This window comes from Myotis yumanensis, unplaced genomic scaffold (genome assembly GCF_028538775.1).
Source record: "Myotis yumanensis isolate MYYU_CA2020_CCGP unplaced genomic scaffold, mMyoYum1.0.hap1 SCAF_23, whole genome shotgun sequence".
NCBI classification, from domain to species: Eukaryota; Metazoa; Chordata; class Mammalia; order Chiroptera; family Vespertilionidae; genus Myotis; species Myotis yumanensis.
In genome coordinates, this window is record NW_027223774.1 from 12735878 (window position 1) to 12751816 (window position 15939).

General features: G+C 49.5%; 1 protein-coding gene across 1 annotated transcript in view; it reads left to right on the forward strand.

Annotated features, from left to right (window-relative positions):
* Window positions 1-15939, forward strand: part of SYMPK (symplekin scaffold protein) — a 40992-nt gene that overhangs the window by 10598 nt on the left and 14455 nt on the right. Inside the window, 8 exon segments of the mRNA XM_070401500.1 lie at window positions 1216-1342; window positions 2534-2783; window positions 4542-4712; window positions 5929-6168; window positions 9454-9608; window positions 11883-12033; window positions 13432-13636; window positions 14751-14901. Coding sequence (XP_070257601.1) covers window positions 1216-1342; window positions 2534-2783; window positions 4542-4712; window positions 5929-6168; window positions 9454-9608; window positions 11883-12033; window positions 13432-13636; window positions 14751-14901 — 1450 coding nt within the window.

Sequence of the window (15939 nt, forward strand, 5' to 3'; positions counted from 1 at the left end):
CATTTAGCCAAAGATAAAACGGGCTCGGAGAGAGGAAGTGAGTTTCTTGAGGTCGCACAGCCAGCATGTGGCAGGGCTGGGATTCTAAACCAGGTCTGTAACACCATTGCCCAACCTCCACCTGATACTCGGAGAATCTGTGCTAAGTGTCTGAGTTGCACAAAAACCCAGCGAAACGATTTGTTCAGCCGCTGTGTGTGACTCGCCTGCGATGTGCCAGGCATCTGTGCAGGCGGTAGGAATATGAGTAAAAACAGATTTTGTTCCTGCTTTCATGGAGCTGACAGTTGAGTTTCATATCTTTTGACTAATTAGCTTCAGGTTGTGTGTGAAATGATACTTATGGTCTGAGTTCTAGGTGTGGCCTTTAATTTCTTTATTATGTTTATTGAAGGCCTTTCATTCTTGCCTTCAACAAAAAACGAGACTCTGCTAGTACTCAGACTGAAAAGGGTCCCTCCCCTCATTCAGCGCCCTCAGACTTAGGTAGACAAACTAGCAAACAAAACTAGTGATTACGTAAAGCAAAGTGTTCTAAAGTAGTGATGGCTTGCCGAAGCCGGTTTGGCTCAGTGGATGGAGCGTCGGCCTGCGGACTGAGGGGTCCCAGGTTCGATTCCGGTCAAGGGCATGTGCCTGGGTTGCGGGCACATCCCCAGTGGGAGATGTGCAGGAGGCAGCTGATCGGTGTTTCTCTCTCATCGATGTTTCTAACTCTCTCTCCCTTCCTCTCTGTAGAGGGTCAGTAAAATATATTTAAAAAAATAAATAAATAAAATAAATAAATAAAGTGGTGATGGCTAATATTAGCCAAATGCTTTCTACACTGTTCTAAGCACTTCGCATGTATTGCTGCAATTTTCACAACAAGCTATGAGAGAAGTACTGTTTTAAATGAGACAAAGTTGGTTGCCCAGACTCATACAGGCGTCTAGCTCTGTTGCCCCTTATTTGAACAGCAGGGGTCTATTAGGGCAAAGAGGGGGTTGCATGAGCAACGTAGATAGAGGGTTCAGGGGCAGCTGTGTCCGAAGGCGCCAGCCACTGTTCTCAGCGTCCGGATGTGCTGGCAGACGAGAGGTGCACTCCCTGCCTTCACCCCCCTCTATTCCAGCGTCCTGACACACTGACCCTGACTTCCTTTTCCTCATGGAGCCCAGGTTCCTTTCACCTGCCCAGAGGTGATTTGATTTGCCCTTTCTCCTCCACCCCCAGCAAGCGAGACATCGAGCTGTTGCTGAAACTGGTCGCGAACCTCAACATGCTCCTGCGGGACGAGAACGTGAACGTGGTGAAGAGGGCCATCCTCACCATGACCCAGCTCTACAAGGTGGCCCTGCAGGTAGGAGCTCCCTCCCGCTGGGCGTCCTGGCCTCACACGGCGTATTTACAGACTCGTCTGTCAGTTCAAAACCAGGGTCCGGTCAGATTCTTCCTGAGCAAGAGGTGCTGTTGGTCTTTGGGAACAGACAGCAAGGGATCTGACGTTAATGTTGTCTGATGGTCCGGGACCACCATGAACCCATCCGCTTATACATTTATGCATTCAGCAAACATTCCCCGAGTAGCTCTTCTGTGACCGAGATGGGCCAGTGAGAGACATACCCTAATTAAAGAGTCACAGGGCCCTGGACGGTGGGGCTCAGTTGTTTGGAGTGTCGTCCCATGCACCGAAAGGCCGCTGGTTCGATTCCTGGTCAGGGCATATACCCAGGTTGTGGGTTCTATTCCTGGTTGGGGTTCGTACGGGAGGCAGCTGGTCGATGTTTCTCTCTTACATCGATGTTTCTGTCTCTCTCTCTCCTTTCCTTCTCTCTCTAAAATCAATAAAAACATACCTTAAAAAAAAAAGAATCACAAATACTAATTTGGGCTGTAGTTAGTACTATAAGGAGAAGACACACTATGGTGTGTTCATTAACGATCACGTAAAGATGAATTCATTTAGTCTCTGCCTCCACCGCTTATGGTCAGCATGGTCATTCCTTTGTCTTGCTTCCGATTTGAGCCTTCATCACTCTGGGTGGTCACTGTCTGTGACCCTCATGTGGGCCGGACCAGGTCTGTCTGGGTCACCACTGGGTCCTGTCCCCAGTGTCCCTTAGCACAGGGCTGGGGGCAGAGTTGTAACCCAGTGTTTCCCAAATGAAATTTTTTTCTTAATTTTTTTGTTTGTTTTTGTTAATCTTCACCTGAGGATATTTTTTCCATTACTTTTCAGAGAGAGTGGGTGGGAGGGAGAGATGGGGGGAGAGAGAAAATAACATCACTGTGAGAGAGACACATCAACTGGTTGCTTCCTGCACGCACCCTGACAGGGCAGGGAGCAAACCCGTGATCCAGGTAGGTGCCCTTGACCCGGAATTGAACCACGACCCTTCAGTACGCAGACTGACTCTCTGACCACCGAGCCACACTGGCCAGGGCCAAATGACATGTTCATCATCGTTCATGGATATCTGGGTGTGGGAGAGCTGGCGACTGATGTCTTGTCCCCCTTTCTCTCTGTGCATCCCTCCCTGGCCGCTCCCAGTGGATGGTGAAGTCGCGGGTCATCAGCGAGCTCCAGGAGGCCTGCTGGGACATGATGTCCGCCATGGCCGGGGACATCATTGTGCTGTTGGACTCCGACAACGATGGTGTCCGTACCCACGCCATCAAGTTTGTGGAGGCCTTCATTGTCACCCTGTCGCCCCGCATGGCTGACTCGGAGATACCCCGACGCCACGAGCAGGACATCAGCCTGGACCGCGTGCCGCGGGACCACCCCTACATCCAATACAGTGAGCACCCCGTCCGCTGCGCCATCTTCCGGTCACTTCCTCTTCCTCCTCCTCCCTCTCTTCTTGGTTTTTAATTTCCGGAGACAGTATGCAGTGCCAACGCCTGGACACTAAGTTCAAATCCCAGCTTCACCACTTACATACCACTTACTATACTCCTTGTGTGAACTTGGGCAAGTTCCCTCTCTCTGAACTTCATTTTCTCTGAGAAATGGAGGTGATGGTAAGACCCTTTACGGTTGGTAGTGAGGCTCCATGAGGATAGATATGAGCACTCAGTAAATGCTAGTTTTTCCTGTTGCAAATTATGAAAGTAGCACACTGATACTACTGAAGTGTCAGGCAATAAATGTGGAGGGGTAAAAGGGAAAGTATCCCGCAGCCCTGCTTCCCAGAGGTAAGTACTGCTAAGAATGCTGTTTCCTTCCAGATGTTTTCCACGCAAAGACAGGTACTTGCCTGTATGTATTCCTAGTTTCTACGTTTGATGACTTTTGTTTATAGAAAACAGGACATGCTTTAGATTTCCAGCTGAGAGATATTAGAGTGTAATGGCTTGTGTTTGAATCTCTGCTCTATTGGGGAAGCCATCTATTCTGTTTCTTCATTGGTACTTGGGGGTCATTATATACGTTAGGGTGTGAGAAATTAATATGGCTGGCAGAGTGAGCATGCCTCCACTGCTGCTATTCTTCCATGTTGTTTGGCAACCTTTTTAACTCAACAATATTAAGTTTTATCTTTCCCTATGAAAATCATGTCACCCTGGCTGGTGTTGCTCAGTGGATAGAGCATCAGCCCACGCACCAAAGGGTAACGGGTTCAATTCCCAGTCAAGGGCATGAACCTGGGTTGTGGGTTCAATCCCCAGCACCAGTCAGGGCACATGAGGGAGGCAACCAATCGATGTGTTTCTCTCACATCCATGTCTGTCTGTCTGTCTGTCTCTCTCTCTCTCTTTCTCTCCCTCTCCCCCCCTCCCTCCCTCTCTCCCTTCCTCCCTCCCTCCCCCTCTCCCTCTCCTCACTTCCACTCTCTAAAACTCAATGGAAAAAATATCCTCAGGTGAGGACAACAAAACAAAAGAAAATCATGTTCAGTTGCTACACAATATTCCATAGTACTGTTACATCCCACTCGATTATTTATTTATTTATTTACTTATTACATTTTTATTGATTCAGGGAGGAAGGGAGAGGGAGAAAGAGAGATACAAACATCAATGATGAGAGAGAATCATTGATTGGCTGCCTCCTGCACACCCCACACTGGGGATGGAGTCTGCAACCCGGACTTGTGCCCTGACTGGGAATCAAACCATGACCTCCGGTTCACAGGTCAACGCTCAACCACTGAGCCATGCCAGCTGGCTTTATTCAATTTTTTATCCAGTGTTTTTGCAAAGAAAGATAACCACCAAAGTTATGAAGGGTTAACTTTTGGGGACTGGATCGAGGAGACTCAGTTCTCTGTGTACGTACACATATGTAAGTACTCAACGTTTACATCAACATAGTTCATCCAGTCAGATTCTGATAGTTGGATATTTAAAGTTATTTCATGTTTTAAGCAGTCTCATCACTACGTCTTTATACTCATTAAGTCTCAAAAGACTCATCAGTACTAAATGTTCTGTTTTTCAGCCAATCACAGCCATCCACGTACAAGGCCTCTTTTCCTGTTGACCCCGTAGGCTCCTCTCTCCAGAGCCCTAGGAGAAAGGCTCCTACTGACTGGTTCCCTTCTCTCCCTCATTAGACGTGCTGTGGGAGGAGGGCAAGGCAGCCTTGGAGCAGCTCCTCAAGTTCATGGTGCACCCCGCCATCTCCTCCATCAACCTGACCACAGCGCTGGGCTCCCTCGCCAGTATCGCCCGCCAGAGGCCCATATTCATGTCTGAGGTGATTCAGGCCTATGAAACCCTGCATGGTAGGTTGGTCCCCCCGCGCCCCTCCCCACTACCCGGCCGTCGGCTCTTCCCTGAGGAAATGTGAGCGCTAGGTGGTGGACTCCTGAGGGCTTCGTCATTAATTTAGGAGGTGGTGGACACCGAGAAGGGCTCTCTGGGTTACACAGGAACCTTTCTGTTGCGTGTGACAGAAGCCTGGTTCAATGCTGGTTTAATACTGAGGTACATGTGGGTGAAATGACATGATGTCTATGAAATACCTTAAAATATTCCAGCCTCTCCTCCCTCTCCCCAAAAAGCAGGGAGGAGGATACATGTGTCAAAATAAGCAGAACGTTGATGGGTGCATGGTGATTCATTGTACGTTTTCTCTGCTTTTGTGCACATGTCAAAACTGGAAAGCTGAGTCGAGATGTGAGTGCGTCAGATCACGGCTCTGTCTCCATCTGTCGGTTTATTTTCTCCATGTTGGGGTCCTTCTGTGTCTCTTCCCTGGGGGAGCAAAGATGGCCCCCAGCAGCTCCGGGCTTCCCTTCTGTTCACTTGGCAACCCAGGAAGAGAGTGTCTCCTTCCCAGTCATTCCAGCACCAGTCCATGACCTGATGTTCATTGTTTCTGATTGGCCGAGAAGAGATTACAAGCCTGTATCTGAACCAATCGCAGTGGCTGAGGGGTTGCTGCGCTCTGACTGGCCCTGAGACTTTGCCCACTTGGACTGAGAATGGAGCCAGGGTGGTTCCCTCAAAGGAGGATGGGAGTGTTGATGGCCGAGGAACGGGGGAGGGACGCTGGGCAGGCAAAGCTACAGGCATCCTCCTTTGCTCTGGAGCAGGGGAGGCTCGCTCAGCAAGGTGACTATTAGGAGGCACTCCAAAGTCATTCTGCTGGCAGGGGCCCACAGGGAGCTGTGGTAGCAGCTCGGTTGGGCCATTCTGGAGGTGAAGGTGATGGTTATAGTCATCCCCAGGGGAGGCATATTGGGATTTCCAGCCCAGAGGTGGAGGGAGATGGGATTCTGTGTGATAAAGGGAAGGGTGCGTTTTCTCCTTGGCGTCAGGTTGTAACACTATGAAAACCTCTCGGGGCTAAGCATAAGCTTGCAGAGAGGGAAGGCTACACAGTCCATTGGAGGGGGAAGGGACTTTCAGGAGATGCCTGCGAGCACTGCTGGGGCTTGGGAGTGAGACTGAGGCCCCGAGCTCCGCCCACAGCAGGACCCTCCTGTTTCTCCTCAGCCAACCTGCCCCCCACGCTGGCCAAGTCTCAGGTGAGCAGCGTTCGCAAGAACCTCAAGTTGCACCTGTTGAGTGTGCTGAAGCACCCGGCCTCCTTAGAGTTCCAGGCCCAGATCACCACCCTGCTGGTGGACCTGGGCACGCCCCAGGCCGAGATCACCCGCAACATGCCCAGCAGCAAGGATGCCCGAAAGCGGCCTCGCGATGACTCGGATTCCTCGCTCAAGAAGATGAAGCTGGGTGAGCTGAGGAGCCGCGTGGGGCCTGGCAGGAGGGGGTGACGGGCTGACCATGTTTAAAGGGTTTCAGTTATTTCATTCAACTAATCTCCATTTTTATTAATATTATCAATTACATTGTATAAATGTGATGACATAATAAATGATACCAAAATAGAGTTATTAAAGTTAGAGTATACTCTAAAGTAATTATGAGTTACTTAAATTATACAGACAGGAACAGAATAAAAATAGTCTCTCTTGCCCCTCTCCCCAAAAGTAACCACTCCCCAAGTATTACACTCAGCCTCGTATGTGTAGAATTCTCCTTTCTTTTGTTTCGTTTAAGTGGGTTTTCTTTTTTAAGTAATTCTTAATGGTCACATTACTTACCAATAGTATCAATCACGGCAACCTTCCTGACTCGAAAATTTTCTAAAAATCACTTTTGTTTGTTTCTAGAACATGTATGAAAGAAGTGTGTGTGTGTGTGTGTGTGTGTGTGTGTGTGTTTTGTTGTTATTCATTTAAAAAAATAAGGAATTAATTTTGATATAAGGAGTGAGGTAGGGATCTATTCCTCCCCCACCCCACCCCTCCCCCCCTCCATTATTAAGCATACAAAACAGAGTGTTCTATATCTTAATTTACTGAGTAATCATCTTGGAGCTCTTTCTATATCTGCACATAGAAATCTGCATCCTTTTAATGGTGGAGTAATCGTCTGGAGTGCATGTGGGTCATTTAAACTAGTCCCCCTGTTGATGGACATTTCATTTTTTAAAGTATAAAGATTTCTATAGTGTAACAGTCTTACAAACGTTTCCAGTCACAGGACAAATTCCTAGTAATGGGACTGGTGGGGCAAAGGCTTTGTGCATTTAAAGTTATATTTTGTGCACCAATTTTGTTTTTCTATTTCTTTTAACTGTTTATCTTGAAATAATTTTGAACTTGCAGACAAGTTATATAAATAGTACCAGAACCTCCCGTGCACCCTTCAGGAGGCCGATCCTCCATTGCATGTCACTGTCGTGTTTCTTTTGTCTCGGCCTTGCTCTGTTCCACCTTGACACGGTGAAGCGTCCAGGATGGCTTTTGGTGGGATGCCCGGCCTTTGGGTCTGTCTGCTCTTGCTCCTGAGTGCATTATTCAGGTTCTGTGCCTTTAACAGGAACAATGCAGACACGGTGCCCTGACTTCGTGGCATCAGGCGGCACACGGTGTCGGTCTGTCCCGTTGGTGATGGAACTTTGGTCACTTGGTTTCTCTGGTGTGAAAGGACCCCTTTCCCTTGTACGTACGAGCTGAGGGAGACACTGTGTAAAATACCTGTTTCTCTTCAGACTTGGACCCAGGGGTCGTAGACATCCATTGATGATTGCCGTCTGCATCTGTCATTGCTATAATGGCTACGAAAAATTTCCCTTCTACACTTATTAGTTGAAATTCTGCTATAAGGAAGAGTTTTCTTCTCCCCACTTTATTATCAGTATGGATTTGTGGATTCTTATTTATCCTCTGGGTTATGATCCATTACTGTTGTCATTAATTTTGCTGCCCAAATTGCCTTTATTGAGCCTTTGAGCTGGCTGCTGTGTCCCTTTAATGTGCTCTGTAAGTTTTGTTTTTAATTGATTTTAGAGAGAGAAAGCAAGAGGGAGAGAGAGAAACATCGATAGGTTGCCTCCTGCATGCACCTGGATCGGGGATCGAACCTGCAACCTGTGTATGTGCTCTGACCTGGAATTGAACCCACCACCTTTGGTCTACAGGATGACTCTCCAACCAACTGAGCCACTCTGACCAGGGCCTATACGGTTTTTTTTAGTGTTCTTTATTTTTGACATAAGATATTCTGGGCTCATCTTGTACTTTCCTTACCCTAGCCTTGGAATCAACATTTCTCTAAGGAGCCCTGGTTTCTTTTAGATATGGAATAGTTTCAGAGATCATATCTGGGGGCGGGGGAGGCCACATCTGTGCCCATTGCTGCTGGGTGCATTTAAATGCTTGATGCCCATTGCAAAACTGTTTTCCAAAAAAACTGCACTGGGGTTTACACACGCCACTCTTCCCAGCCCTGGACATTCTGTACGACCTCTGGGTATAAACCGTATCCTGGGTTTATTTGCTTTCTTACTTCAGTTGGAGTCAGGCTACACATTGTTTTACATTTATTATCCGTTTGCATTTCTATGAAGTGCCCACTATTGAGCTGTTCAACCTTTTGTAATTAAGTTACATGTGCCTTTGGTTAATGCAACATTACAAATTACTTAAATCATCACCCTGTCGAACATTCCCGTTTTTCCATTTTTATAAAGACAACTTCAAGGAACATGACTGTTCATGAACGCTTCTTTCTAAGGTTCACATGATCGGTGTTTCTCCGTGAGCTAGAGCCACTGTGCTTGTGTTCAACCAGCCTGTTGCTACTGATGGAGACTGTTTCACCTCTCTGTGCTGTCCGTGCCGTGAATTCTCTGTACATTTCACCTTGAAAATAGATAGACGCTTTCAGAGTAGATATCTAGAAGCGGAATTGGCTCTGTCGAAGAGATGTGCACATTTAAAATCTTGACCTCCTAACAAATTGCCGCTCCGACAAGCTGTACCAGTTTACATTTCCACAGTCCACACCCCTACTAACAACTGTCATACCAACCTTTTCTTTTTTAAATATATATTTTTTTATTTCAGAGATGAAGGGAGAGGGAGAGAGAGAGAGAAACATCAATGATGACAGAGAATCTTTGATTGGCTGCCTCCTCCTACATGCCCCCTACTGGGGGATCGAGCCCACAACCTGGCATGTGCCCTGACTGGGAATCAAACCTGCAATCCCGTGGTGCATGGGACAGTGCTCAAGCAACTGAGCAGCCCAGGCTGAGCAGCCTTTTTATTTTTTTGTCCATCACAGAGGCAAAAGTGCTCTTACTGGGTGGTTTTTACATTTCCCTGAACCTGGTGAAGTTGAGCACTATTTCAAAGATAGAGGTTTTGAAACAGTAAAGCTCTGGAAATGATTACTTCACCAGTTTTTATCCTCTTGGAGCTTCGTGTGACCCCTGGGCTGGGCTGACTTAATCCCGTTTCCCAGATGAGAACTGAGGCCTAGAGAGAGGCAGTGAGTTCCCAGGGTCACGTGGCCCTTCGGTGGCAGATCCAGGCCTGCAACCCAGTCTTCGCCCACCGCACTGCGCCTGTCCGCTGAGCTGCCCGGAGGCAGGGGCCCTGGGCTCCCGGGGAGGAGGGGGGACCCGCTGCCTCTGTAGAGCCAGCATCTTGTCTCCTTCTCTCCCAGAGCCCAACCTGGGGGAGGACGACGAGGACAAGGATTTGGAACCAGGCCCATCGGGGACCTCGAAGGTCTCAGCCCAGATCTCGGGCCAGTCAGACACAGACATCACGGCCGAATTCCTGCAGCCTCTGCTGACACCCGACAATGTGGCCAACCTGGTGAGGAGGGGGGGCCGCTCCCCACGGGGCGGGGAGGAGGGGTCTGTAGTCCTTCTCCTGCCTCCGCTCCACCTGTCACCTCTGCAGGTGGCATCAGTCCTGAAACACCCTCTGTTCTCAGTGCGGAGGGTGTGGGCCAGGGGGTCCTCGGACCTCTTCTCTGACCTTTACTCCTTCAGGGGCCACTGGTCACCACCCCCTACAGTCTCTCTTTTTTTTAAATATATATTTCTTTATTGATTTCAGAGAGGAAGAAAGAAGGAGAGAGAGAGAGAGAAATATCAATGATGAGAGAGAATCATTGATCGGCTGCCTCCAGTATGCCCCCTACTGAGGATTGAGCCCACAACCCGGGCATGTGCCGGAATCGAACCTGGGACCTTTCAGTCCACAGGCTGACGCTCTATCCACTGAGCCAAACTGGCTAGGGCCCTACAGTCTCTCTTTAGGTGGTCTGAGTTCCCATCCAAACCCACTCACTCTCACTCTCACCCAGGGGCAGGGTGTATTAATGAGAGAGTTAACCCCATGACTTGTGTGCTAAGTGGTGTGAGATTAGCACCGGGGAGCAGGATGGCCAGCATTTTCCTCAGGTTCCCCAAGTGACCCTGCTCCACAAAAAGAACAGCGGGATTGAGCTGATTGGGGGCTGGGGGGAGTGTGTCTCACGTCTGTCGTCGGGCTGTCGCAGCACCCAGACCTCTCTGTTGGGTGCTCGTGGAAGAGTGTGTCTTCCCACGCTGGTCGGCAGTCACCCTCAGCCTCCCCTTCTCTCTGCCTGGGGACCCCACCGGGTTAGCTGTTGGGAAAGGGGTGGAACTCCTGTCATGATAGTGGCGAGGAGGAGTTCGCTCTCCAGCTCAGCTCTCTGGTGAGCTGCAGGCCTCGGTATGCAGCTATCTCCTGCATCTTTCTCGGATATTCCCCAGGCATCTCAGACTCAACATGTTAAACGTATGACATTTCTCTCTACACTTCTCTACAGGCCGTGGCCCCTCCTGTCCTGGCACACCAGCCTCCTAGTTGCTAAGCCAGAAACCTGGGAGTTAAGCTCTGTGCCTTCCCCCGATCCTGCCCCTCTTCTCCATCCCCAGACCCCGGCCTGGTCCCGGCCCCACCCTTTCACCCGGAGCACCACCCGCCTACTTCCTGGCTGTCGCGTTTTTCTAACATACAAGTCGTGACACTTCCCTGTTCAGATCCCTGCCATGGCCCTCTGTTTCCTTGTAGATAAAACTTAAATTCAACTTGCCTCAGTCCCTGTCTGATTTGGCTTCCATTAACTCGTACCTTGTCTATCCTTATTCTATGGGAAATTGTCCTTTTCAAATAATTGGCAGGAAGTTGTTTATAAGATTCTTATGCTTTTACAATACCTGCTGTGGTAATGTGCCACTCTGTGTCCATACTCTTTTTTTCTTTCTTTCTTTTATTTTTTTTAGTTCAGTCTTGCCATAGATTTGCTTGTTTTCAGTGATTTCCAAGAACTGGCTCTTAATTGTTGTTGATATTCTTTTTGTAACCTTTTCTGTTTTATTCTGCTGTCTTTTTCTTTCTCCCTTTCTCTTTCTTTCTTTCTTTCTTTCTTTCTTTCTTTCTTTCTTTCTTTCTCTCTCTCTCTCTCTCTCTCTCTCTCTCTCTTTCTTTCTTTCTTTCTTTCTTTCCTGCTTCTTTCTTTGAATGTTCTTTTCCCACAGTTTTAAGTTAAATGCTTGGTTATTAGTTTTCTGTCTTCTTTTTAAATATAAGCATTTAAGAATGTGCTTAAACTTCCAAGTTTAAACTTAGTTTGAAATTATCTTTTGTTTTAATTTCCTGGCAGACATGGATATTCTTTGTTAGGACACAGATTTTTTTTTTTTAAGCGAATTTCCGGTCCATGTTCTATTTCTTACTGAACCATCCTCCCCTCTTCGGGCCACACCGGTTCTGTACCCCTTTGCCTCCACCCCTGCTGCTCTTGTACCTGGAGCACATACCCCTCCCACAGCAAGACTTTGCCCTTTGCCGGCCGATTCTCATCCCCTCTCAGTTCTCAGCCTGGGTGCCAGTTCCGCGGGGACCCCGAGCTGTCCCTGGCCCTTCTCCTTCCCCCGTCACACACCACACTGCGTCATTACTCGTGGCCCCTCTGACTGCCCCAGCGGTCTGAGCTCCAGGAGAGTAGGCCCAGGTCTGTCATGGTCACTGCCGTTTCCCCGGGGGCCTGGGCATGGAGCCCCCGCTTATCCAGTCAATGAGTAAGGAAAGGCTGCTCTTCCTGGCTGCCCACAGGTCCTCATCAGCATGGTGTACCTGCCTGAGGTCATGCCTGCCTCCTTCCAAGCCATCTACACCCCAGTGGAGTCGGCAGGCACCGAAGCCCAGATCAAGCACTTGGCTCGGCTCATGGCCACACAGATGACGGCCGCCGGACTGGGGCCAGGTGAGTGTCACACGGAGCCGACTCAGACCAGGGATTGGCCCTGTGCCTCCTGGTTCCTCCTACAGGAAGGGCCCTTCCTCGTGGTGGGACAGATGAAAATCACATGAGCTTTTAGGTGTTAATAGTTACAGACCCACAGGAGGCAGCCAGTCAGTGATTCTCAACATTGAAGTTTCTATCTCTCTCCCTTCCTCTTTGAAATCAATAAAAAGATATTTTAAATAATAATGAATAGTTACAGATCCTGTAGATCTATTAGTGCTCAGTATTTTAGACCCTGAACTTTGAAATCTGACAGACAGGTTTGATGTCTAAGTTGAATCAGAGTGTCTCAGTCACTCAGTGGCTGTGTGGCTTGGGCTAAGTTTCTTAACCTCTCTGAGCCTCGGGTGTTTTTTTGTTTTGTTTTTTAATATATTTTATTGATTTCAGAGTGGACGAGAGAGGGAGGAGAGATAGAAACATCAATGATGAGAGAGAATCATTGATCGACTGCCTCCTTGCACGCCCCCTACTGGGGATTGAGCCCACAACCCAGGCATGTGCCCTTGACTGGAATTGAACCTGTGACCCTTCAGTCCACAGGCTGATGGTCTATCCACTGAGCCAAACCAGCTAGGGTGAAACACAGAACTCTTACTAGTAAGTGTACACATAACTGTTAAGTGTGAATTTTTACAAAGTGAGCACACCAGTGTGAGTACCACCCAGATGAGGATGCAGTGGGAAGAGAGAGACATTTCTACCCTAAAAAGTTCCTTCTGGTCAACACTCCCACGCCCTCCCTCCATAGGTGCTCACTGTCGTGATTTCTGTCTCCGAGATTAGTTTTCTCTAGTCTTGAACTTCATATAAATGGGTTGTGGAAAGTCTGACCTCGTTTGCTCAGCAGAAGCTCTTGAGGTTCATCTGTGTTGTCGTGTGAACCGTAGTTGACATGTTCTCGCTCAGTATGACTCCCTCCGGTGCACAGGCACCGTTGTTTACCCGCCGTCCCACTGGCGCACCTGTGGGCTGTTTCCGACGTTGGGCCGTTGTGAGTAAAGCTGCTGTGAACATTGTGTGTACATGTTTTGATGCACACGTGCCCTCGTGTATCTTGAGTATATAATGGCGTTGTTGGGTCATGTGTCAGGGTATGTTGGTTGCCATTAAATTCGCTTCCCGAAGTGGCCGTCCATTAGATAGCCCCTCCAGCAGTGAGTGGCATCTCTAGTCGGAGCCTCCGTTGTTGTGTTGCCAAGTGATACAAAGCCTGCTTGTCCCAGACATGCATTTTGCAGGTTTAAATGAGTGTTGTGTGTCTGAGGCTTAGAATAGAGCCTGGTACACAGGAGGTGCTTGCATGGGAGCAGGTGGGTCTGACGGGCCTGGAGCCTGTTTGCGCCTCCCTCTCAGGTGTGGAGCAGACCAAGCAGTGCAAGGAGGAGCCCAAGGAGGAGAAGGTGGTGAAGCCTGAGAGTGTCCTGATCAAGCGACGCCTGTCAGCCCAGGGCCAGGCCATCTCGGTGGTGGGCTCCCTGGGCTCCATGGCCACCCTGGAGGAGGAGGCGCCCCAGGCCAAGAGAAGGCCAGAGCCCATCATCCCTGTCACGCAGCCCCGGTGAGTCCCCCTGCAGGTGCTGGTATGAGACCTGGGGGCCTGCGTGTGTGTGCGTGTGTGTGTGTGTGACAAAGATAAACAGAGACAGGGTCTTTCTTTTTTTTGTTTTTATTGACTTCAGAGAGGAAGGGAGAGGGAGAGAGAATCAGAAACATCAGTGATGAGAATCATTGACCGGCTGCCTCCTGCATGACCCCCACTGGGGATCGAGCCCACAACCTGGCATGTGCCCTTGACCAGAATGGAACCTGGGACCCTTCAGTCCACAAGCTGATGCTCTATCCACTGAGCCAAACCAGTAGGGCTAGTTTTTTTTTTGTTTTGTTTTTTTTTTAGAGAGTGGGAGGGAGGATTGGTTGCCTCTTATACCCACCCAACCAGAACTGAAGTTCGAGCCTGCAACCCACTATGTGCCCTTGGCCGGAAGTCGAACCCACCACCCTTTGGTGCCTGGGTTGACGCTCTAACCACTTGGCACACTGACCAGGGCCTTAGTAGTTTGTGGGATTTTTTTGCATAAAAACATCCTCTTATATATAAAATTGGGATATTATCGATCTCTAAGGATCAAGAGAGAATTAAATTGAGTTCACAGTCATGGTTAGATAATTAACTTCGGGTTGAGCGTGATCATGGTTCCTAACGTGTCGTAAGTGCTGCTGGCTGTGACCATCACTGTCCTCATTACTACCTCCCTCACAGACCCAAGATCCAGCTGGTCCCTGCCCCGTGTCCAGTCAGCGGGGCCATGCCTGATCTGCTGCCCCTCCAGGCTCTCTGTTCCCCTCTCGGTCTCCACTTGAAGGCTTTGCACTTCCTGTTCTCTCTGCCTAGAATTTGTGCAAATCGTCCCCTCTCTTCATTCAGATCTCTGCTCCCTCATTGCCTCCTCATGGCCGCTCTCCTGCGACACCCTTTACACAAACGAGAACCTCCTCCTCCTCCTCCTCCTCCTCCTCCTCCTCGTTACCCCGTGCTCTGCCGCGCCTCAGGGTCACAGGGGTGTCAGGCAGGCAGTGTGCGGGTCTCTGCCTGGCCTGGAGAGTCACGGCTGGGCCCGAGCTCCGGAAAGGATGTTCTGAGTCTCTGTGTCCCTGTCGTCTCTCCCACGTAGGCTGGCGGGTGCCGGGGGCCGCAAGAAGATCTTCCGTCTGAGCGATGTCCTGAAGCCCCTGACCGACGCCCAGGTCGAGGCCATGAAGCTGGGCGCTGTGAAGCGCATCCTGCGGGCTGAGAAGGCCGTGGCCTGCAGCGGGGCGGCCCAGGTGCGCCCTGTCCCCCCAAGTCCATCCTTCCAGCCCCTCACGGCAGAGAGACGCCCCTCCCTGGCTCTCATTCCCAGCTCGGCCGCTCGCCAGCCGACCACTTCTCCAAGCCTCCTGTCCTCCACATCCACGCAGGTGGTGGAGGAAGGAGTGCGTGGACCGCACGTGCTCTCACTCAGCACAGAGCTGGCTGCGAGGAGGAGCCCCACACGGAGGGCTGCTCTTGTGTTCTCTGTGCTCAACACTATTTTTATTCTTTTTTTTTTATTGATTGATTTCAGAGAGGAAGGGAAAGGGAGAGAGAGAGAAACATCAATGATGAGAGAGAATCATTGATCGGCTGCCTCTTGCACGTCCCCTACTGGGGATCGAGCCCGCAACCCAGGCATGTGCCCTTAACCGGAACCGAACCTGCAACCTTCTGGTGTACAGGACAATGCTCCAACCAGATAAGCCACCTGGCCAGGCAAGTTTGTTTCATTAACCAACTGGTATATAAACGCTCTGTTAGAAAAGGTCTCCAGCCCTGGCGGGTGTGGCTCAGTCGGCTGAGCGTCCTCCCGGGCGCCAAAAGGTCTCCGTTCAATTCCTGGTTGGGAGACATGCCCGGGTGTCAGGTTCAATCGCCAATCGGGTTGTAGAAGGTACGCAAACCATTGGTGTTTCTCTTTTCCTCTCCCTTTCTCTCTCTAAAATCAATAAAAGTCTATTTTTTTTTTTTTTTTTTAAATATATTTTATTGATTTTTTACAGAGAGGAAGGGAGAGAGATAGAGAGTCAGAAACATCGATGAGAGAGAAACATCGATCAGCTGCCTCCTGCACATCTCCCACTAGGGATGCGCCCGCAACCCAGGTACATGCCCTTGACCGGAATCGAACCTGGGACCTTTCAGTCCGCAGGCCGACGCTCCATCCACTGAGCCAAACCGGTTTCGGCAAAAGTCTATTTTTTTTAAAAAGAAAAGAAATTTTTAAAGAACTCCAGACTATAGAGATATCTGCACCCCACCCCCGTCCCTAGGCAAATTCGGGAATC